Consider the following 21145-nt stretch of genomic DNA (forward strand, 5'->3'; position numbering starts at 1 on the left):
TAGCCAGACAAACAAAGAACGAACCAATGGACAGACGAACAGACAGAGAGGCGATAGGCCTGACAATAGGGCGGACAAATACAGTGATTTTTTTTTATTTTAATGATAGTTTTTAGCGTTAAACTTTTAACCTATTTGGAATCATGTTACTATTCCTGTTAGTGTACATATGCGTGCGCGAGTGTAGTATGCTTCGTATGGTATTTTTATCTGTTGTCTTATTATTTGTTTTGTCTTTTAATGTGCACCACACTGAAATTTCTCTGTATGAGATAATAAAGTATTCGTATTCGTATTCGTATAATGTTTTATCCTGTAATTTGCAATGTTTTTAACTCAAGACACATTCTTAATTAATGCAAGTTTTTCGTAGATATATAGATATAAGAAATAAAGACTTATTACTTATCTCATGCAGGCAGTATGATATGCAGACAGACAGGCAGACAATCACATCTGCAATTTTTCTAACAATTGCGTTTTGTGGCAAATATGTAGAACATAAAATGTAATCGGCAATAGGATTGCTGAGTCTGAGGGTTTTGTCGACATCAGCATGAAAAGCCATCTAGTCAATTCGAATGAAACAAGTCTGTGAGTTACATTTACGGTATAGTAAAACAATCCGAGCTGTTTCCAGTCAAGTTCAGTGCTACATATTTAACTGTGACACAAATGTTCACGCTGCTTTCAGACAGACTAGGAGTGGCTTGTCATTTCATAACGAACACAAACATACAAATCACAAATCAATACGTTTCTGTCAGATACTTGCATTTAAGTACATGACCTGATGCTGTAAGGTTTTCATTCTATCCAGATCCCTTGTCTTTTCCATCTCCTCGCAGAGATACAGACTGAGAGACAGAAAAGCGGACAGACTGAGAGACAGACAAGCGGACAGACTGACATACAGACCGACACACATTGACAGACCCCGCAGCCCACACAGACACTCACGCAGATACAGACACTCACACACTCTGAACATGTTTTAAGTGTCCTTCTCTAACTTACTCAATCATTCGGAGAAATCCTGCTTTTTGCTGCGGTGCAAAAGTTCCCTCACATTCAGCATCAATGGGAGATCAATCTGATTTGAAATATTCTTCGTAAATGTGTGTGCAGACAGGGAAAAGGATAAGCGATGATGGGAGGGGCGCAAGGAGTTGGGATGGGGGATGGGGAGAAGCGCGCGCGCGCGCGCATGTGTGTGTGCGCGCGTGTGTGTGTGTGTGTGTGTGTGTGTGTGTGTGTGTGTGTGTGTGTGTGTGTGTTAGTTAGTAAGTGTATTTGTCATTGCTATATTTCCGTATGTGCACATACGTTAGATATGCAAATGCGGACATACTCGCAAATGATACATTTTTAAAACGATACTGACAGTCAGGCAAAAAAAACAAAAAAAACACACGCGCCTGCAGAAACGGCCATGCGTCGGGAAACAGTCTCTTCAACAATACAATGATGTTTTCAAAATATTTATTTTTCTCACATGCTCAAAACACAGTTAACAATGAGTTAATGATACTGTACATTCACATTTAAGAACATACAGGTTCCGCAGCTTAAGCTGAAACCTTCATAAGAAACAAGCAGGCGAAGAAACTAACACGCTGACAACGATGATAAGAAAGATGAAAACGCAGCTAACTTCAACAAATTATATGTCTGCGTCGTCGCAACATACCACATAAACTGCCTTCAAACTTGTTCATTGTCCCAAATTGATAACCACTAGTACAGATCCCGCGCAATCGCTGAAATCACCAATGAATAGAAGCTTACACTCGACGGTATTTCCTGATTTTATTATAAAGCAGTTTCACTCGAGCAAGTGGGCATTAGAAAACAAGATAAAGATTACTCAGACTACTCAACTTTGCAACTGTTAATGGTGCGCAAGCGAGATCATATGCTTAAAAAGTCGCAATAATATAAATATATACATGTATTACAGATAAAGAATTACAAATGCACTATCACTTACCACAAGACGTATGTACACAGTCAAGAAGCTTGTCCGTTTTCACACTGAGCATACTGACAAACAACAACAACAACAACAACAACAACAACAACAACAACAACAACAACAACAACAACAACAACAACAACAACAACAACAACAACAACAACAACAACAACAACCCTACGCGATAATTTTCCCAACACAAAAGGCTATGATGATATCATTGTCATATGTGCTATAAAAACACCCACCCACAATATCATTAATGCACACAGGTTATGCATTTCTTTGGCACACACTCGAGTGTCTGTACATTTTCAATCATTCACAGTCACAGATTCTCTGACATAAACTCATGTCCCGTCTTCCAAACTCCATGCAACAGTCACCAAGGTGCTAACGCGGATACATAAACACTTGCACGCAAAGGCTCAATTTGTTTGTTTGTTTGTTTGCTTAACGCCCAGCCGACCACGAAGGGCCATATCAGGGCGGTGCTGCTTTGACATATAACGTGCGCCACACACAAGACAGAAGTCGCAGCACAGGCTTCATGTCTCACCCAGTCACATCATTCTGACACCGGACCAACCAGTCCTAGCACTAACCCCATAATGCCAGACACCAGGCGGAGCAGCCACTAGATTGCCAATTTTAAAGTCTTAGGTATGACCCGGCCGGGGTTCGAACCCACGACCTCCCGATCACGGGGCGGACGCCTTACCACGAGGCCAACCGTGCCGGTTCAAAGGCTCAATCAAGTAACAATCTCCAACAAACTTGAACATGTTTGTGGTATGCACTTCATCCACAAGAACAAAATACGAGTATTAGATAAACAATTTAACATCTTCACGTCCAGACTGCATGCAACCAGCATTTCAACATCAAAAGATGCTCTTTTGCTGTGTAAAAATAGACACGTCATTCAAAGCATTACAACACAAAAACATGAAGTCAACTGAAATCATTCTCAGGTCTGCACATTGCAGTCCAACTTCTATTTATATCGCCATCCGCGGAGCGGGAAAGTAACAAGAATACAGCAAACAAGAAGACATTCTTCTGGTTAGATATTTTAGGGGTGTTTTTCTCACCTTCTTTTTCGTTTTTTCTTTTCTCTTCTAAATCTTGATAATATTTTGTGTACAATTTACGGATTGGTTTTGCTTATTGTGTAAGGGCTTGACTGTCTGCCATGTTCTTCTTGTAAATTTTTTTGAAGACACCACCATAAGCCGTAAGCCGTAGGCTTGTTGTTTTCACCTTATGTCGATGTTCGTTTCCTGAACATGTAAAATATGAATAAAACATTGTTTAAACCAAACAAGAAGGCCATGTGAGGCCTCGGCGTCAAACATTATGCAAATGTTGTTTCTTCACTTTTGTTCGCATTTATGCAGAGATCTGTCATCACTTTTGTCCAATTAAAATGGTAGACGCATGATGAACACACGTTTTTCAACTCTCTTCAGTCACATTATATATTAGCAAATGTTAGCAGAGAAGCATGCAGACGTTGCTATCCCAGAACGAGTAGCCCTGGTTTCTCTGGCTGTTTCAGGAGATAAAGTCTTCCTGAGCGTCCGAGAAGCACTTTGTGATACGGAAAAGCTGAACAATGAGTCAAATGTTGAGATCATATTCTCCTGCACATGCTGAGGGGAAAAAACAAGGGAAGGACGCCCTTAGAGTATGAGGCAATGTCATTGAACGCGAAGTGTTTAGTGCCAATCTTCCAGCGCGTTCGAGCATGAAGTAATAAGCCACTTATTCTCGAGCACGTCAGCCATTTCCAACACAATTCACATACACCCGCTTAGTCGTGTGCGCTCCCCCGTTACAGTGGGCGTTCAAGAAAGCTGATCGAGGAAAGAAAGTCAAACGAGGGAAATGTCAACGCAAACGCACCTACTTTCACCCTCTTTCATCGTTCTGATTTAGTCCCAAAACCAAATATCCTCGCAAACGTTCAGCCCTCCAGGACACTACGAAGCCTTCCTCTTCCAACGTTGCACTCCGCGAGTGTTAATTGTAAGATCCCTTGAGCTCGGACAGCTAGAAGAAGGTGACCCCTCTCCCGTGCATCATCCTCTATCATCGTTCTGATTAAGTCCCAAACCAAACAGTCTCGCACACGTTCTGCTCTCGACACTACACAGTTTTTCCCTTCCAACGTTTCACGTTAATTGTAAGGTCCCTTGAGCTCGGACAGCGTGAAGAAGGTGACCCCTCTCCCGTCCAAGGAGACGGCCATGTTATTGTCCTTGCCCACGCTGATGGCGCGGGGGTCGGGCAGACACGTCAACAGCTGGCACTGCTGCTTGCCCTCCCGGGACACCATGAAGACGTTGGACCCGTCCACGATGTAAGCCCGGTTCTGATCATCCGTGCAGACCCCCCTGACGTGGGCCGCCTCCTCCCTGTTGGTGGAGCGGTACACGAACTTCACCTCGCCCGCCTGGTCCATGCAGATGAGGGTGTTCTCCTGGCGGTCCGTCACCAGGATGTTGCCGTTCATGGTGGCCAGGAAGTTGGGCTGCTTGAAGATGACGGTGCCGTTCTGCTCGCCCTCAATGGTGCGGAGTCGTCGGCCCGTGATGTCCATGATGTCGACGGAGGGCGGGAACTTGCAGGCACCGGCCACGTTGATTGGACTGAGGGCCGTGATAGACCAGTAGTCCTTGCGTGTCCGGACTGTGGTCTGTAGGGACAGCTGCTCGGAGCTCTGTGGACAGAGAGGTCAGTTGTGGTTGGTTAGTTCGTTACTGTTTTGTAACGTTCCTACATTCTAAAGTAGGCAAACATATTATTGCACCCATTTTCTTACCCCAACAGAAGCATTTATTCCCGTGTCAATTAAGTCAAAATGTCTATGGCCGTTAATGGGTAACACAATTTGTCGCAATAATTGTTTCGCACAGTTTATTATTTTAGAAGTAAAGAGAAACAGGAAGGCAAATGTAAACGCATTATTGGAACAAAGATTGTTTCTCACAGTTTATTATGTCAGAAGTTAAGAGAAATACGAAGTCAAAGCTCGCGTACCACAGTGATGATGTGGAGGCACTGATGGCCGGACACGGCCACCACGTTAGGCTGCATACAAGTCAGTCCCCAGGGCCGGGTCTTCATGTCCAGTCTCAGGTACTTGTGTCCACCGCCCTCCCTGGGCGCGATGGCCTTGAGGCACTTGTTGCCGTTGTCCACCGCCAGGAGGACGTTGTTGTCCATCAGCTGGATGTCCTTGATGGCAGGGTTCTCCTTGTCCTCGGGCATCCGTAGACCGATCTGGGGAAACAAGAGAAGAAGAGTTAAGTAGTTTGTGAACTGATAACTCTCACAAACAAGTACGCACACGCGCACGCACGCACTCACTCATGCACAGACACCCACACACGCACACACTGGGTCACCACTCTTGCTAGTACGAACAAATGCAAAGCAGACATGCAGGTATCTCTCTGCTCAAAACCTATAAGCAGCAGAAAAGTGCCACAACACGTCGGTTGAAGAAGGCTAGCAAATACTCCCTTACTTTTAGTCCTTCAAGAAACTATATAGTTTCGCTAAACACACCTCATCTTTAGTCACCCCTCATTTACCCACTCCAGTATTCTTTCTCTGCCCCTTCCACTGTAGCCAGTTTAAATAATAAATGATCTCGAGCATCACCTGTTTGGTTTTGAAGGCGACCACCTGCTCATTGATGTCCTCGCCTAGAGCGGTCAGCAGCGTGAGGAAAGTGTTGACCGAGTATTTGTCCACTCGTGCCATGCTCATGGGCCGGTCATAGGCAAAGCGGGCGGTGTTGTGGGTCACCTGCACACACACACACAAATAGTGTATGGTTTAAATATTGATGGCCTTTTTGTTGAAATTGTAAACCCAAAATAACACGTGTGCGGATGTGAGTTTTCATGAAAACATCTCATATATTCAGATTGTGTGCATGGAACGAAAACATATTACCAAAACATGTTAATTTGAATGGGGATAGACAAGGCTATTCCGTTTTTCTCATGTGTGCAGAATGTCATTGATTAGAAATAAAGTATTAAAACAAAAGTCAGCGCTTAATCACCCGCCATATCAGCAACTGAAGCAGGTAACATATTGCAAAGGAAAATTGGTTATCGAGCACAAGGAAAATCTGAGAACTCTTCATGTTATCCGCTAAAGTGTTTATAACCTGGTGAGAGGTTGATCGTGCGTAACTCTTCATCCCATGCTAAGAGACTAAGCTCGCCATTACGCCTGGTAGTAATTCGGCGAAGTAGACGTTTATTTATTTATTTATTAAGGAGATTTCTATAGCGCATAGCTAAAAGCACTATGCGCTTTACAATATCACTAGGTATAAGCACACGCAAACATACTCTGATTAAATAGAACTTAGGCTAACAAGACAATACTAAGAACACTAAACATTTGAGTTCATACAAAAATAGAGAATGAAATTAAATACTGGACAAACGATTAAAAAGAGCTTAAGGCCTACACCGACTACAGTGGACTATTTCAAATACTATACGTTATTTGCGTGTTTGACCAAAATATGACATTTTACACAGATCGAGACAGTCATTGTTCTCCGAGACCGCGCTAGCGGTCGAGGTGAACAATGACTGTCGAGATCTGTGTAAAATGTCATATTTTGGTCAAACACGCAAATAACATTTATGTATCGATCGAATTCCTTTCAGGTACTTATGACTTTGTTGTTGTTTTGACGATTGAACGAGCACACACACACATGCATCCAATCCACATGTATGCAATCAAACACATAAGCTTCATATTTGGGCGTTTCAGGTTGACCGAAACTTCAAAGGAACTACAAAACACACGTCATGTACTCACTTTGTTGTTGTTTTGACATTGAACAGCACACACACATGCAATCAAACACATGACGGGTTTTTTTTTGAGTTCCTTTGAAGTTTCGGTCAACCTGAAAAGCCAAATTATAAAGTTTTGTCGGCCTCTGACGTCACATGACTCAAAGAAGGGAAATCCAATCTCCAATCGATACATAAAAATTTAGTTAACGATAAAAGGCAGTGCATAAAACTCCATAATCCTAAGAAGGTCGATCAAATAAAAAACATAAAAGACTATTTAACTATCATTACTTCGTAAAAGATAATAAACTTCTGGAGGTCTACTTCACAAAGCTCGCTGCACGAAATTTTGACACTGAATTAAAAACAAAAACGACTTCGCGATGTCAACTTTGGGCCCAACTAAGGAAGGTCTTAACGAGATAAGTACAATTAAATTCGGCATAACGCGCCAGCAGACTTAGCCCACAGAACTCTCCCTGACCTTTGACTTTTTTCTTATTTTGTGTGTGAATTACGTGTTTATATGTTATTATAGTTCCCTTTTTGGGCGAGTGCTGGTTGAAAAAAAAGCTTTGTATTGCTTATGCCACAACCCTCGTAAAATAAAATTTGATTTGATTTGATTTGATTTGTCTTTTGCTATTACCGCGTACTTCTCTTCCTTAATGGGGTCCTGATTTGGCCTATTATGGTCCGCTGGACCCGAAAAGCAACAGCTAACTAACTAACTAACTAACTAACTCTTCCTTAATCACCTAATCTAAACCAAATTCCCTAACTATACTCACCTCACTGAGGGTCAAACACTGTTTGACAAGGTCATCCGCGGACTCTATGAAGTCACGGTCAGATCCACAGTTGAACATCTCTTCGGCCAGGGCTCCGTTGTCCTTGAGGGCCCCGATGAGGGCTTGCAGCTGACCCATCTTGCTCTGGTTGTCCAGCCCGTCCTGGAGGCTGTCGTCGGCTAGCTCGGCTATCAGCTTTCTTTTCCTCTCTGCAACCTGTGTGTGTGCAGAATGTCATTGATTAGAAATTCCATCTCACACGGCATTAAGTCTCAGGAAACATGAATACACGCATGCAGGAGAAAAAAAATATGGGTAGCGCCGTATGTATGGCAGCTCGCTTTCCCCGGGGAGAAAACAGCCCGAATTTCCATGAGGGTAACCTCACTGGACTGTAAATCTTATCCAATCCAATCCATCCAATCCAATATAGATGGATAGATAGCTAGATGGGTGGATAAATAGATGGATAGACAAGGGCTTGCAGATGACCCATCTTGCTCTGGTTGCCCAGCCCGTCCTGGAGGCTGTCGTCGGCTAGCTCGGCTATCAGCTTTCGTTTTCTCTCTGCAACCTGTGTGTGACATAGACGAATAGATAGCTAGATGGGTGCATAGATAGCTAAATAGACAAGGGCTTGGAGTTGTCGTCGACCGGGTCTGCCGACAAATACAGGTTAACAACGACGAACCTTGTCAACAATGCAGACACTACTTACTCTCGCATCCAAGGCTCCGCCCACAAACCGGCTCGGCAAGGCTGGATAGAGGGGGGTGTTTTGGGTTCCGAAAGCCCAAACCCCTTCCCTTTTTTCTCAAGGAGAGACCCAACATACTCCTTTCAAATGCTACATTTCAACATCAGACCCCCCCCCCCCCTCCAGAATGTACCCGTGCTTCATTATGGAAGCCCCTCCCTCTCATGCACTTGTAACAGCCTTGGGTCGTGCATTCAGTCAGCCTGAAACAAATATTATCCCATGACCTGCCTCTTTGTCTCTGTTAGCTGAGGAGGTGATTATTCTGAATATTCCATCACAACCATATGGGTCTGTTTTTTCCCTTGTACGTGCTCGCGATAGCTGTCGCGGTGTATGGGTGCGACTACACGTGCCTTGGCGTGTGTGTGCGAGTGTGCGAGGGCTGTATTTTGTATATTGATTATTTGATACATGTATAAATGTGTCTCCAGGAATATGTTTTGTTTTAATCTTGTGTCGATACTATTTAGTTCTGCCTCGTTATTAGCCATTGAGTATAACTCATCATTGCTTTGTTGTTGTTCTTTGGCCATTTACGTTGAATGACTGGTTATACATTGACATTGATAGTTTTATTCTTCTTCTTCTTCGTCGTTCGTTAGATAGTTTTATCATAAGAACCTTTTCTAATTCCTATTAACTCGATGTTCTTTATCTATATTTATACATAAATGCATATTGTAAAGCACTTATGTATTGTTAGAGGATTTTTTAGTAGCAGTGTTTAAATGTCGAAGCTGCTTTTTCCAGTTTTACCTAAGAGACCGACTGTATATTGTGTTATTGTATTTGTCAGACTTGATTGTACCAAGTCCCTACACATGTTGTAAATGCGCTTAGAGCCAAATATTTTAGTTTTTTGTAAGGGATAGGCGCAATATAAATACACTTTATTATTATTATTATTATATCCCATCACAACCGAGTTTCGATCTCAACTGTCATTGGTCATTGTCTTTGATTTCGGAGTACAATTGAATAATTTATAGAGGTCATCTGCATATTCTGAGTTTACAGATGGACTACTTTTTTCAACATACGACTGAAATATTTTGTGGTGTCAAAGTCAACATCACGTATAGGTACAGGCCTACATGTGTCAATATTGAGAAAATAAAGAATACTTCAGACGATACGCACATTCTGCATGGATTGAAAGAGCGGAGTCGAGATATTTCGCTGGCTGAAGCGACTCCATGGTCAAAGGCATGTTCAACGAGTATCGCGAGTGGGATCAAGGGACGATACTCCCTAATTTTTACACAGACAGCCATCTACACAGAACCGTGAGAGAGAGAGAGAGAGAGAGAGAGAGAGAGAGAGAGAGAGAGAGAGAGAGAGAGAGAGAGAGAGAGAGAGAGAGAGAGAGAGAGAGAGAGACACACACAGACAGCCATCTACACAGAACCGTGAGAGAGAGAAAGAGAGAGAGAGAGAGAGAGAGAGAGAGAGAGAGAGAGAGAGAGAGAGAGAGAGAGAGAGAGAGAGAGAGAGAGAAAGAGAGAACAAGAACAAGAACAAGAACAATTCTTTATTTTACGAGGGTAATAGAGTAAGCAGTGATCTGCTTTTTTACATCTGGCCCTCGCCCTAAAGAGGGACTAGTCTAAAATTGCTAAAGAATAAGCAAGTAAAGAAAACTACTGCTACATGATTATAATAAAATGAAAGTAAGAACATAATATTATCATCAATTTACATACAATACATTGCTTAAATGAAAAATGTAAGTTCATTTGACATGAGTTAAGAATTATAGAGTAGATTGCACTGACGCAACAAAGCTGTAAATGCCATGCCCATTGACATACACTGCATTCGAAAAAAATCAGGGTATATAAAAATAATAATACATTGTTAAAAAGCACCGGTTGTTGGTTTTAACAACCATTCTAGCGACAACAGATGTTTATTTAGACTTCATGAGATAAGACGTATATCTGGTCTTAAAAACGTTTGTGCTGCTAGTTTGCCGCAGGATTGTCGGAAGATTGTTCCAGAGACTGCTACCTGAATAGACTAAACTAGATTTGAATAGGTCAATCCTAGGCAGAGGCATGTTCAGTCTCATCAATTGGCGTGAAGTTTTTAACGTGAATTTGGAAAATATGGTTTGAGGTACACAGCCATGAATAATTTTATGCATAAGAGGGGAAGAGAGAGAGAGAGAGAGAGAGAGAGAGAGAGAGAGAGAGAGAGAGAGAGAGAGAGAGAGAGAGAGAGAGAGAGAGAGAGAGAGAGACAGAGAGACAGAGAGAGAGAGAGAGAGAGAGAGAGAGAGAGAGAGAGAGCGCAATCAAAACACAACCCAGTCACCTGGTAGTTCGAAAACTCAATCTGAAACTGACATCGATTGTCGAAGGCATGCCTGCGGTGCATAACTCTGGAAAAGTTGTCGTAGCTAAGAACCCGTTGAGATCCATTCCAACGCCAAAAAATTTATCAGAAGACTCACCATTAAGTCAAATCAAACGTTAGGTTATCTCATTTGGTTAGTTGCTTTCGCCTTTGGCTTTAAGTGTATTGCTTCGATTGATAGCCGAATCTGCTTGCAACCGTGGTGTTCAAGACTGTTCGAACGGGCTTGTTTTGAATCCGAGTCGAGTCAACTGCGGGGTTCAGCGACAAATGAGGGAGTGGCACCAAAATGAAAAGAAGAAGACGAAAAGAAGTTGGAGATACAGTTAAGATATATGGGGAAGAGAAGAGGATGTGATATGTTTGATGTATCCAACCTCAAACTCATGACCGGGACAAAGTAGAAAGCGATGTACCGCGACCGACTCTCAGTGCCGACATACAACTTCCAAGCTTTATTGCTTAACGTCTACAACAGGCGAAGTATTGAAGCTTTGGCTCACCTAAACCCGACGACTGAATATGTAAGTGATCCACGTGTGAAAACCAAAACAGAACAGCGTGATGACAGCCAACATTTCTATCCCCGACTGACAAACAGTAACACTGCATGCGAACTGACTTGGGTCAAAGATAAAACCAGCACGGCCCGAACTGAATTTGTTGCGCTGCCATTATCGTGCGCAATTCTGGTAAAAATATAAACCCGGTATGCCGAATTGAGTATAACGAAAGCCGATGTCAAATATACACAAGGATATTTTAAAATGACTTTCAAAATGTAAAAGCAGATAGCAGACCTTTATATAAACAATATGAATGACTGAATGTCCACATACAAGTCGAATGACACCGTCCATTATGCTGACAAATGGGAACTAGTTTTGCGCATGAATTCATTGACATGAATTTCGACGGCGGAGGCTTTTGGCAAGCTGAAAACAGGCACGGGCAGGTTTTAGTGTAAAAAGTAAGTGTTTTTAATGAAAACGTCGGAGTAATGGGATAAATAGCTTACACACCTCGTCTTGATTATCTTGCATATTTTCCCTCGGGTCGATTTTCATGTATTACCTCGCCAAAGGCTCGGTAATACATGAAAATCGACCCTCGGGAAAATATGCAAGATAATCAGAACTCGGAGTGTGTAACCCACACTCTAAATATTATCCTCCTCCCAAACACTCAAACACTCCCGCCTCGCATTTTTCAAGAACAATAACTCACAACATTTTCGATACGCTTGAACGCCGCCTCTATCTCCTCCTTTCTCTGCGAGACGCGGTTCTGCATCCTGGATCCCCGATCGCGCAGCATTTCATCTTCCTCCTCCGCCCTCCTGATTGCAATGTCAAACTCTTCCTTCAGTCCTTCCAGAATCCGTTTCTTGTCCGCTGCAATCTGTCAACAAATGAGAGATTCATAAAAAGAATACGATGAGGAGGAATGAAAAAGGACACATATTCATAGTTAATGGAGCCAATTATGTTCTGAGGACTTGACTAAACTAAACTAAACTAAACAAATCTAATCTCTAAACCAAAATAATCTAAAGTACATTTAACCAAACTGAACTTGGTTAAAGCTAAACTAAACTGTACAAAACTAATCTCGAAAACAAAATAATCTAAAGTACACTAAACTGAACTAGGTTAAAACTTACCTAAACTAAACTTAACTACACTAAACAAGAGAGAGAGGGAGAGAGAGAGAGAGAGAGAGAGAGAGAGAGAGAGAGAGAGAGAGAGAGAGAGAGAGACAGACAGACAGACAGACAGACAGACAGACAGACAGACAGACACTGTGACAAACAGACCCTTTTGCATTTGATGGTTACCAGCCTACTTTCAAGCACGTTTCAAATCCTTATCACTCCTCTGGCATTGACCTCAAATCCCTAGGCCCTAGGTTTCAAACCATGAACTCACTAAGGAGTTTTACAGAAACCTTACTTATAGCACAGACAATTTAAGGTAAACAGACCAGAGTATAACATGTTGACCAAACAGAAGACATCATTCATCATGTCAGAACGTGTATGAAGTAAGAGGCGTGATCTAGTATGTCCTGGTTCCAGAATAACAACTTGGATAAACATGTATGTATTCGTGACTTTTACTTCAAATCTGACACACACAGACACGAACGCATACGCGAGCAAGCCAGCACGCGCGCACATATACATCCGCACAAGCATAACAAAGATCACGCAGTTGAATACATGCACTACACCACTTCCAAAAAAAACCAAGAAATTCCTCCGAGGTAGGAAAAACACCCCCGTCAAAGGGAAATAACCTTCTCAGTTGGTGGCAGTGACTGAGTGAGAATGGTTATTTCCCTTTGACCATTAAAATGTCCCTCTATAAGTCCTTGTATAATTTTAATCCACCAATAACTCCCTAACCGTGTGTTTGACTGGTCCCAATTTTTGTAAGGACCGTCTCAGGAATGTATAGAACCTGTTCACCAAGTTTGGTGACGATCGGTCCGTTCATTCTTGAGATCTATATGCGAACACAAACACACAAACAAACAAACAAACAAACAAACAAACAAACAAACACATCGACCGAAACCTATACACACCCCTATACCGGGGGTGTAAAAATAAGCAACCGTACGTGACATAAGTTCGGAAACGCAAGTTTTAATAAATTAATCAAAATTAATGGGATTGCGAGAATGACTGTATTTGTGTTTACAATATTCAGGCATGATATCGTATTTCTAATCCACCTTTGGTTGATAACAGAATCTTAGAATAACGTGTTTAATTATACTTGAGAAAATATGTCCCAAATGCAGACGGCTTGCTTAATGGTGGAAAAGATTTAAAGGAACAGGACACATAACTCAAACGGAGAGGTTTATTTTAAAGGATATATTGAGAATAGTGTGTCAAATATTGACTAACTGTTCACAGGAGTAAGCTCGAACATCCTGAATATTCAAACATTGATTGACGTCACAGCATTACCAGGTGATGTGCTAACCAAAACTGCACAAACGGGACTTGTGTTGTGTCAAAAAAACCAAAAAAACAGCAAGACCTACAAACAGTTCTACAGGTGGATCAAAATGAAGTCATGAAGAACATACATAAGATATCCGATATAGGGTCACAATAATATTACGGGGCCAAGGTAAGGGCCATTATCAAAGACCTGTTTAGAGTAAAAAGTTCATTGTGTCAGATCGAAACACATAGTATAGCGAACTCTCTCTCTCTCTCTCTCTCTCTCTCTCTCTCTCTCTCTCTCTCTCTCTCTCTCTCTCTCTCTCTCTCACACACACACACACACACCCCCCCCCCCACACACACGCACACACACACGTACACACGCAGACAGATAGACACACAGTCAGGATCTCTCTTCCACTCAATCTCTCACTCTTCTGATTTCTTTCATTTTCACAAAACTGCTCTCACCTGATTTGTGGCAATAACGTTGCACTTCTTGTGGCTCTCGTCCACGCACACCTTACACAGCAAGGCGTTGCAGTCGCGGCAGAAGAGCTCGACGTAGTGGTCCTTGTGGTTCTGGCAGAACACCTTACGGCGCGACATGATGTCCCGTGGCGGCAGGCTGTCCAGCGTGGCCGTGCTGTGGGAGGTCAACCCCCTCAGCTGCAGGTGCATCACGTTGCACGAGTCGCAGTAGTAGGTGTCGCAGTCGAAGCAGTACGAGGTCGCCGAGGTCTTGTTGTTCTTGGAGCTGTGGCACACGTAGCAGTCGTGCTTCTGATTCAGCTGCAAGGTGACCTCCTGAAGGCGCTGCAAGAACAGGTCGGTGCGGAACTGGTCGGCCCAGGACTCCCGTGGCTGGGTGCGGTCCGGGACGTTGACCTGGGCGCGGCACACCAGGCAGCTAGCCGCCTCGTTCTCCAGGGCGGATATGTCGATGTGGCTTTGCAGGCACTTCTTGCACAGCCTCGTGCAGCAGAAGACCTTGGGCTCGGTGAAGGTGCCCTGGCAGAAGGAGCACTCCGTTGCGCGGCGACTGCGCTCTTCTTCCGACAAACCGGCCAAGCTGCGGATCGGGAACAGCCTCCTGCCCTCCCTCGTCTCCGTGCCGGCCCGCGACTTGAGGCGCGTGTGCTTGCCTGTCATGAAGATGAGGATAAGGATAAGCTACCTTCACGTAAAGTGTTAGTGTCCGTTTAAAAAATTGACCTTCGGTCGGTGAATTCATGCTATATTAATTACCTTGTATTTTCACTTCCCCTTATAGTGTCAAAAGCGAAAGTAACACTTTCCTTTAACACAGACATGACACGTACCATCTATGGCGCTGTCCTGATGCCTCCTCTCCTCCTCGCTCTCCTCAGTGGTGGTGAAGAGCAGTCGTGACCCACCCTGGGTGGTGGGCCTACTGGTGGCCTCTCGTGGCGTCGACATCTGGGTTCGCCCGTTGGCTCTGCTGGCGCCCTCTCGCGGTGTCTTGGTCCCCGCTCCGTCTCGAGTTGTCGGCCTTAAGGGGGCGGTCGGGAACGTCTGTAAACAGGAACGGGGTGATAAATGTAGAATTTGGACAGATTGTGTTGGGTGTAAGTGTTGGAAGCCAGTCTAAAAATTGAGTAGGCACTAATATTGCGCCTGTGAATGCGCGTAGTGAGCCTGTTACCACCCCCCCCCCCTCCCGACCTGCTAGTTCAATCAAAAATGACATCAGTAATTGTGACCGATTACGACGACGACGACTAATGAGTGGTGATGACGACTACGACGACGACGATGACGACGACGATTTAGACGACGGCGACAGCGACGATAGTGATTATGATATTGGGGGTGTTCAAGCCTATTTTTGATTCACTTCAATTATTGACTGAACTTGAAGAAAAGAAAGAATAGTCTCAAACAAAGAAAGTGATGAATGATGGAGGTCAAAATGAAGAGAAATCTGCGGTGCTGCGTATTTTTTAACTGTATCATTTTTTCAATTAAATAAAATAGCCAAATGTGTAAATGTAGACAATTGGGAGCGCTTTTGGATTAAAGGGACACATATCTTCAGCGTACAATATTTTTTCCCCGGTCTCCAGAAAACTATATATTGTTTTCCTTGGTACTGACGCTGTAACACGAATACCAAAATGTCTCTTTCATACACTCCTTTCAAATCAGTGTGTCCAGAAGAACAAAAATTGAAAGCAGAACTGAGACGCAAAACTGAAACAACGCGTCATGTCTTATCGGTAAATTATCATTTTGTTGAAAAGTACAGTATTTCGGAGATAATGCAGCAATTAACGACTATCGGTGCTTTGGATTTCTTTTTTCTAGTTTTTTTTAAATCGACTGCAAGTTCAAGCCCTTGACACGTGTGAGAGCTACTGACAGGGAATTGCGTGAACTAATGTCATCGGGGCAACGTTTCCTTTTTCAAACTGAAAGAGAAATAACGTGGGCGAAAAATCCAGCTGGAGCTGGTTATTAACGCTGCCTCTTGATCATTTGTATCAAAAAGAAATGTTCACATGTTGAGTCAACTTTTAAACCGAATCGTAACTAATCCTCTCGGTAAATAAATGTGTTATTGAACAAGGCAAGTACTCACAGCAGAGTCCCCTTGTAAATCCAACCGTTACCCAACCGTTATTAATCCTCTCGGTTAACCCATTTGTCATTGCATTAAACAAGGCAAATAATCAAAGTTGAGTCACCCAATCGAAACTAATCCTCTCGGTTAACAAATTTATCATATAAAACAAGGCAGATACTAACAGTTGAGCCACCTTGTACATCGACTTTGTAACTAATCCTCTAGCTCGGTTAAAATGTTTTGTCATAAATCAAGGCAAAAACTCACAGTTGAGCCAATCGTAACTAATCCACTATGTTAACAAATTTGCCTTGAACAAGTATTCACCTTTCGCGCCCCTACATTCGCGGCGGAGGCTTAACAAATTTGTCATTAAACTAGGCAAATACTCACAGCTGAGTCCCCTTTCACACCCAACCGTTACGTATCCTCTCGGTAAAATAAATTGTCATAAATCAAGGCAAATACTCACAGTTGAGCCACCTTTTAAACCCAATCATAACTAATCCTCTCGGTTAACAAATTTGTCTTGAATAAGGATTCACCTTTCGCGCCCGGTGTAAAAGGAAAAGGTGTCCGCTGGGAAAAAGAGTCCTACGGGCTCCTGTTCCTAGGAACGATAGTCCCCACCCGGACACATTTTCCTAGACTTTCAGCGAACAAATTTAGGACAGAAAGTCCTAGCCTATATTTAGGGGTCGGACTTTGAGTCCTGGGAGACATCTTTTCCTGTTACACATACCTAGGTGTAGGTGTCCTGGTTGTCCGCACTCGGCCGCGTTAGCTATAAGTAGATTTAAAAATCATGGGCTCTCATCGCTGTCTTGGTCACCAATCTGTTCACCTCAACTGTTGCGTGCTGGTTCTAGTGTGCTTGCAGCAGACCCAGCACAGCACAGATCCACTTCTGGAATCTTTAGCTAAATGTGTCCCAAGACACACATTTTGTAGTCCTGGCATCCTGAAAGGCAGAGGCCCCAACCTACAGGTTTGCTTCCATACCAAAAACGCCTCCAGACACGGGAACTTGGGAGCAGAGGCAACAGCTCCGCTTGAACCTCAGAAACCAAATGTGCCTCCAGACACACAGATCCCTTAGACGGCCGAGGCTGTGGCCTCTAAGGTTCTCTTGTACCAAACCGCCTCCCGACTCTGCATCAGATTGCTTGCGCTGGCATCTGCTTACATAGACCCACATTAAGGCACCACCGAGTGGTAGACACAGACGACATTTGGTAGCACTGACTGCCAGCTTCACGGTAATGCGTACCCCTAGCGCGGCTCTGCTTGGGTGGGAATGTTCTGAGCAAAACTTTATGTGTTACTCCATACCCCCCGCCCTCCATGGAACTTCTTGACCCCAACAAATTGGGGGGGGGGGGGGGGGAGTTTGCCCAGTCGGTAGAGGCGCTGGCTTTAAAACCGGTTGTTACTATCAGCGTGGGTTCAACCCCCAAGTTCGGCGCGGGATGTGTGTCCCAGAGTCAACTTTGTGCAGACTCTCCTCGGTGTCCGAACACCCCCGTGTGCACGCATGCGCACGATAAAGATCCCAGGGTCACAGCGAAAGCCTCAGGCCTTGGAAACACGAATACATGCATGCAAAAATATGAAGCCCGGGTGTCCGTTCGGCCAACAGCCAATAAAGTAACCATTTCAGCACTGACCCAAGACGACCCAACCCGGTCCCTAGCCCATTTCAGGTCTCCTCTAGCAGCCGGCAGCCAGCTGTCTACATCCCCCCCCACCCCCGCATTTTTATTTTTTATTTTCATACAAAGCCGGGTTTTCCCGTGAAACATGCCCCTAATGGCTTTGCCGTGAGGGCGTAAAACTTACATTTTCTCGCTTCCTCGTTGGCGCAGTTGCTATGGTGTTGGTTTCGGAGTTTGGAGGTCTTGGGTTCGATTCCCGTCTTGTCTGGTCAGTTTTTCTGTGTCATTTGCTTCTCGGTTTCCTTGTGTTAGGTTCATTATCTTTCCAGGTACAAATCTTGCAATAAACGACTGGGTCTACCCGATCAAAACGCTTTTTATTATTTTTTAAATTATTTTTTTTAAAGTTGTTGTGGTTGCAGACATAGTTGTGTGTGCAAATGTGTATTCTATTTATTCGTAAGCACAATACTAGAATCAGTCGAACAATCAGTCAATCTTTATACCTCTCCTCCCACCCCCCCTTCCCCTTGTTGCTTTTGTTGAAATGTTGCAGAATTGTCTAAAGTCGTGCGGTTTCCAGGTGCTGTCCTAAGCATTTTCAACACGAAATACAGGGGTATTGAAGAGAGAAGGAGGCATGTCAGCAATAAGAACGTTCTATCACTTTCCAAAAGGGTACAGCCTAATACTCGTGCAATTGTCACCACCTGGCATTGTTAGCAATGGTATACATTTTGGGGAGTCACAAAATTGCTGTCACACACAAGAAAGATGGTGCGGGGACAGAACGTGCGATTCTCAGACGTGGAAAACTACCTTCTAAATCAGAAATACCCTACCCTTGCCACCCTGAACATCAAACGGCCAATTAGGAGAGCAGCACAAAGGAACTACACGGTATGTATTCTATTTTTCTCGTGACGTGTAATGCATTTAAATGGCGCAACTGCGCCTGATTTGTTTCGGTCGTTTTGTAGCTTTGTCAGTTACACTTAAAGTGATGTTTGTGTGTGTGTGTGTGTGTGTGTGTGTGTGTGTGTGTGTGTGTGTGTGTGTGTGTGTGTGTGTTTGTGTGTGTGTGTGTGTGTGTGTAATTCTACTGAACATGATTTCAGGAAATGCTCCAGATAGGCCAAAAGGTGATGAAAAAACCCGTCAGAGGTGACCGCAAGGGTGGCAAGGAGTTGGACCCCTGGCTTGGTCCCTACACGATCTTCGCCAAGGGACAGAAAGGCTATTACCTGCAAACATCAGGTGGAAAAAAAACCTCGTACGGGCGGTTACAGCGTCTCAATTGAAAATTTTCCACGAATAAATGTGCTGAAAACAATACCAGAATATGTATATCGCTTTGATATACATATGTGTGTGTGTGTGTGTGTGTGTGTGTGTGTGTGTGTGTGTGTGTGTGTGTGTGTGTGTGTGTGTGTGTGTGTGTGTGTGTGGGGGGGTCTATGTGTGTGTAATAAGCAGATACACAATACGAAAACTTGCAACAATTCCGGAGAACAAAGCGGACTCTCAGTCCGGATAATAAGTCCTAAAAGCGGACTCTCTGTCCGGAAAATGTGTCCTACCTCAACGCTCCTGTGCGGACTTTCCAGCCTGGGAAAAAGGACACCTTTTCCTAGGAAATAGAGTCCAGGGACCTATGTTCCTAGGACACAAAGTCCAGGGACACATTTTCCTAGGAATAGAAGTTCGCCGGACTTTCAAACAAGCGGACACTTCATCCTTTCACACCGGAGGCTTCACGGCGGAGGCTTAACATATTGTCACAAGCAAAGCAAATACTAACAGTTGAGTCACTTTTTAAACCCAATCGTAACTAATCCTCTCGGTTAACAAATGTGTCCTTAAAAAAAAGGCAAATCCGCACAGTCGAGTCACCTTTTAAACCCTATCGTAACTAATCCTCTCGGTCATCACATGTTTTAATATAACCCAAGATTCACCTTTTGCGCTGCTACGTTCACGGCGGAGGCTTCAGCCGCTTCTCGGAGCTTGTCCATAAGCTGCACAAGGAACGCATCGCTCTCTCGCTTCCCTCCCCCTGGCACTGCCGCTGCTGCTGCTTCACTAACACAACCACTGCCACTGTCCCTGCTCTTCTGGGCCTCAGAGGAACAGAGGGGAAGGTTTTGGGCCGGGGTGGCCATGGTGCCGATAGTACAAGCCATGAACTTGTGCGGAAAGATGGACTATCACGAGTGACGATGTCCTTACAAATACTTTGTTTTATCACTTTGTCGGGATCACATCCGGAAACGTGCTCCTAATGGTTATACCGTGAGGGCGTTAAAAAAACACCTATTATCATTTATCACTGTGACGGGGTCACACCCGGAAACGTGCCTCTGATGGTTTTACCGCGAGGGCGTTAAAAAACGCTTATCATCATTTGTCACTTTGCCGGACAGTAGTATAGACTTGCTGATTTTCACCAACCGAGGATCATAGGTACAATGAAATCATGGTACTACAGTTCCAAGATAGCAGCCCACGAGACTTGACACGAGTGAAATATTTGAGCGACGTAGTGTTTCACTGCTGGTAAAGAGGGGTGGACACTACAGCTGTAGAGATTCACAGACAGGTGTCCCATTCAGGCACTTCCCGAAACTAATCTGGTATCTATAGATATGCTCATGAGTGGTGCCGCTGTGTGCCCCAGTTCCGGAATAAGGGAGAAGTCAGTGCAGTGCTCTACGCACCTTAAGGCGAAGACAGACGCACAACACAAAGCCATGTTTCCGACAAAAACACCATTTCAAAACGTCGGGGAAACACATGTTTTTACAGAGGGGATGTCACACGTGAAACACACAGATGAAGCGCGGTGCTTGTTTTCACAGAATTATCGGTCACAGTCAGCTTGACCCGTCCAGCTATCGCCGGCCTGTGTTTGGCCGGGTTGTAAACAACACGGCTGGCAGTGCCCACTGATACGGTCAGTGTCAGCTTGACCCGTCCAGCTACCGCGCTGTGTTTGGGTTTGTAAACAACACGGCTGGCAGCGCCCACTTATATTATTGCCTCTCTTCAATCGTGACAGGCTCCATAGACTCTAGTTAGGCCGATTCGTGGGTCCGATACTACCCTGAATCGGTACCACATCTGCGTCGGCCATTTTTTTCTATCTCCGTTGTGCCGGAAACCGAGTCACGTGAGTTGATCGTCCGCGTTCATTGGCTGACTACCAAAACGTGTTTT

General features: G+C 44.1%; 1 protein-coding gene across 1 annotated transcript; it reads right to left on the reverse strand.

The window, feature by feature from the left end:
- Positions 1-3535: 3535 nt before the first annotated feature.
- On the reverse strand, positions 3536-20091 carry LOC138952239 (uncharacterized). Its single transcript, XM_070323862.1, has 8 exons — positions 19888-20091; positions 15010-15223; positions 14159-14832; positions 11953-12126; positions 7608-7823; positions 5648-5794; positions 5021-5263; positions 3536-4700 (listed from the first exon to the last, which is right to left on the reverse strand). Exons 1-8 carry the CDS (start codon positions 20089-20091, stop codon positions 4158-4160), a joined length of 2415 nt encoding a protein of 804 aa, XP_070179963.1. The 3' UTR covers positions 3536-4157.
- Between the last annotated feature and the right edge of the window lie 1054 nt (positions 20092-21145).

This window comes from Littorina saxatilis, linkage group LG2 (genome assembly GCF_037325665.1).
Source record: "Littorina saxatilis isolate snail1 linkage group LG2, US_GU_Lsax_2.0, whole genome shotgun sequence".
Classification (NCBI taxonomy): domain Eukaryota; kingdom Metazoa; phylum Mollusca; class Gastropoda; order Littorinimorpha; family Littorinidae; genus Littorina; species Littorina saxatilis.

Coding starts and splice junctions, on each gene's coding strand:
- LOC138952239 (XM_070323862.1), bottom strand. CDS start 20,091: ATGGCCACCCCGGCCCAAAACCTTCCCCTCTGTTCCTCTGAGGCCCAG. Junction 12,127..14,158: donor ACGTTATTGCCACAAATCAG/GTGAGAGCAGTT, acceptor ATTTGTTGACAG/ATTGCAGCGGACAAGAAACG. Junction 5,264..5,647: donor TCGCCTTCAAAACCAAACAG/GTGATGCTCGAG, acceptor TTGTTTCCCCAG/ATCGGTCTACGGATGCCCGA.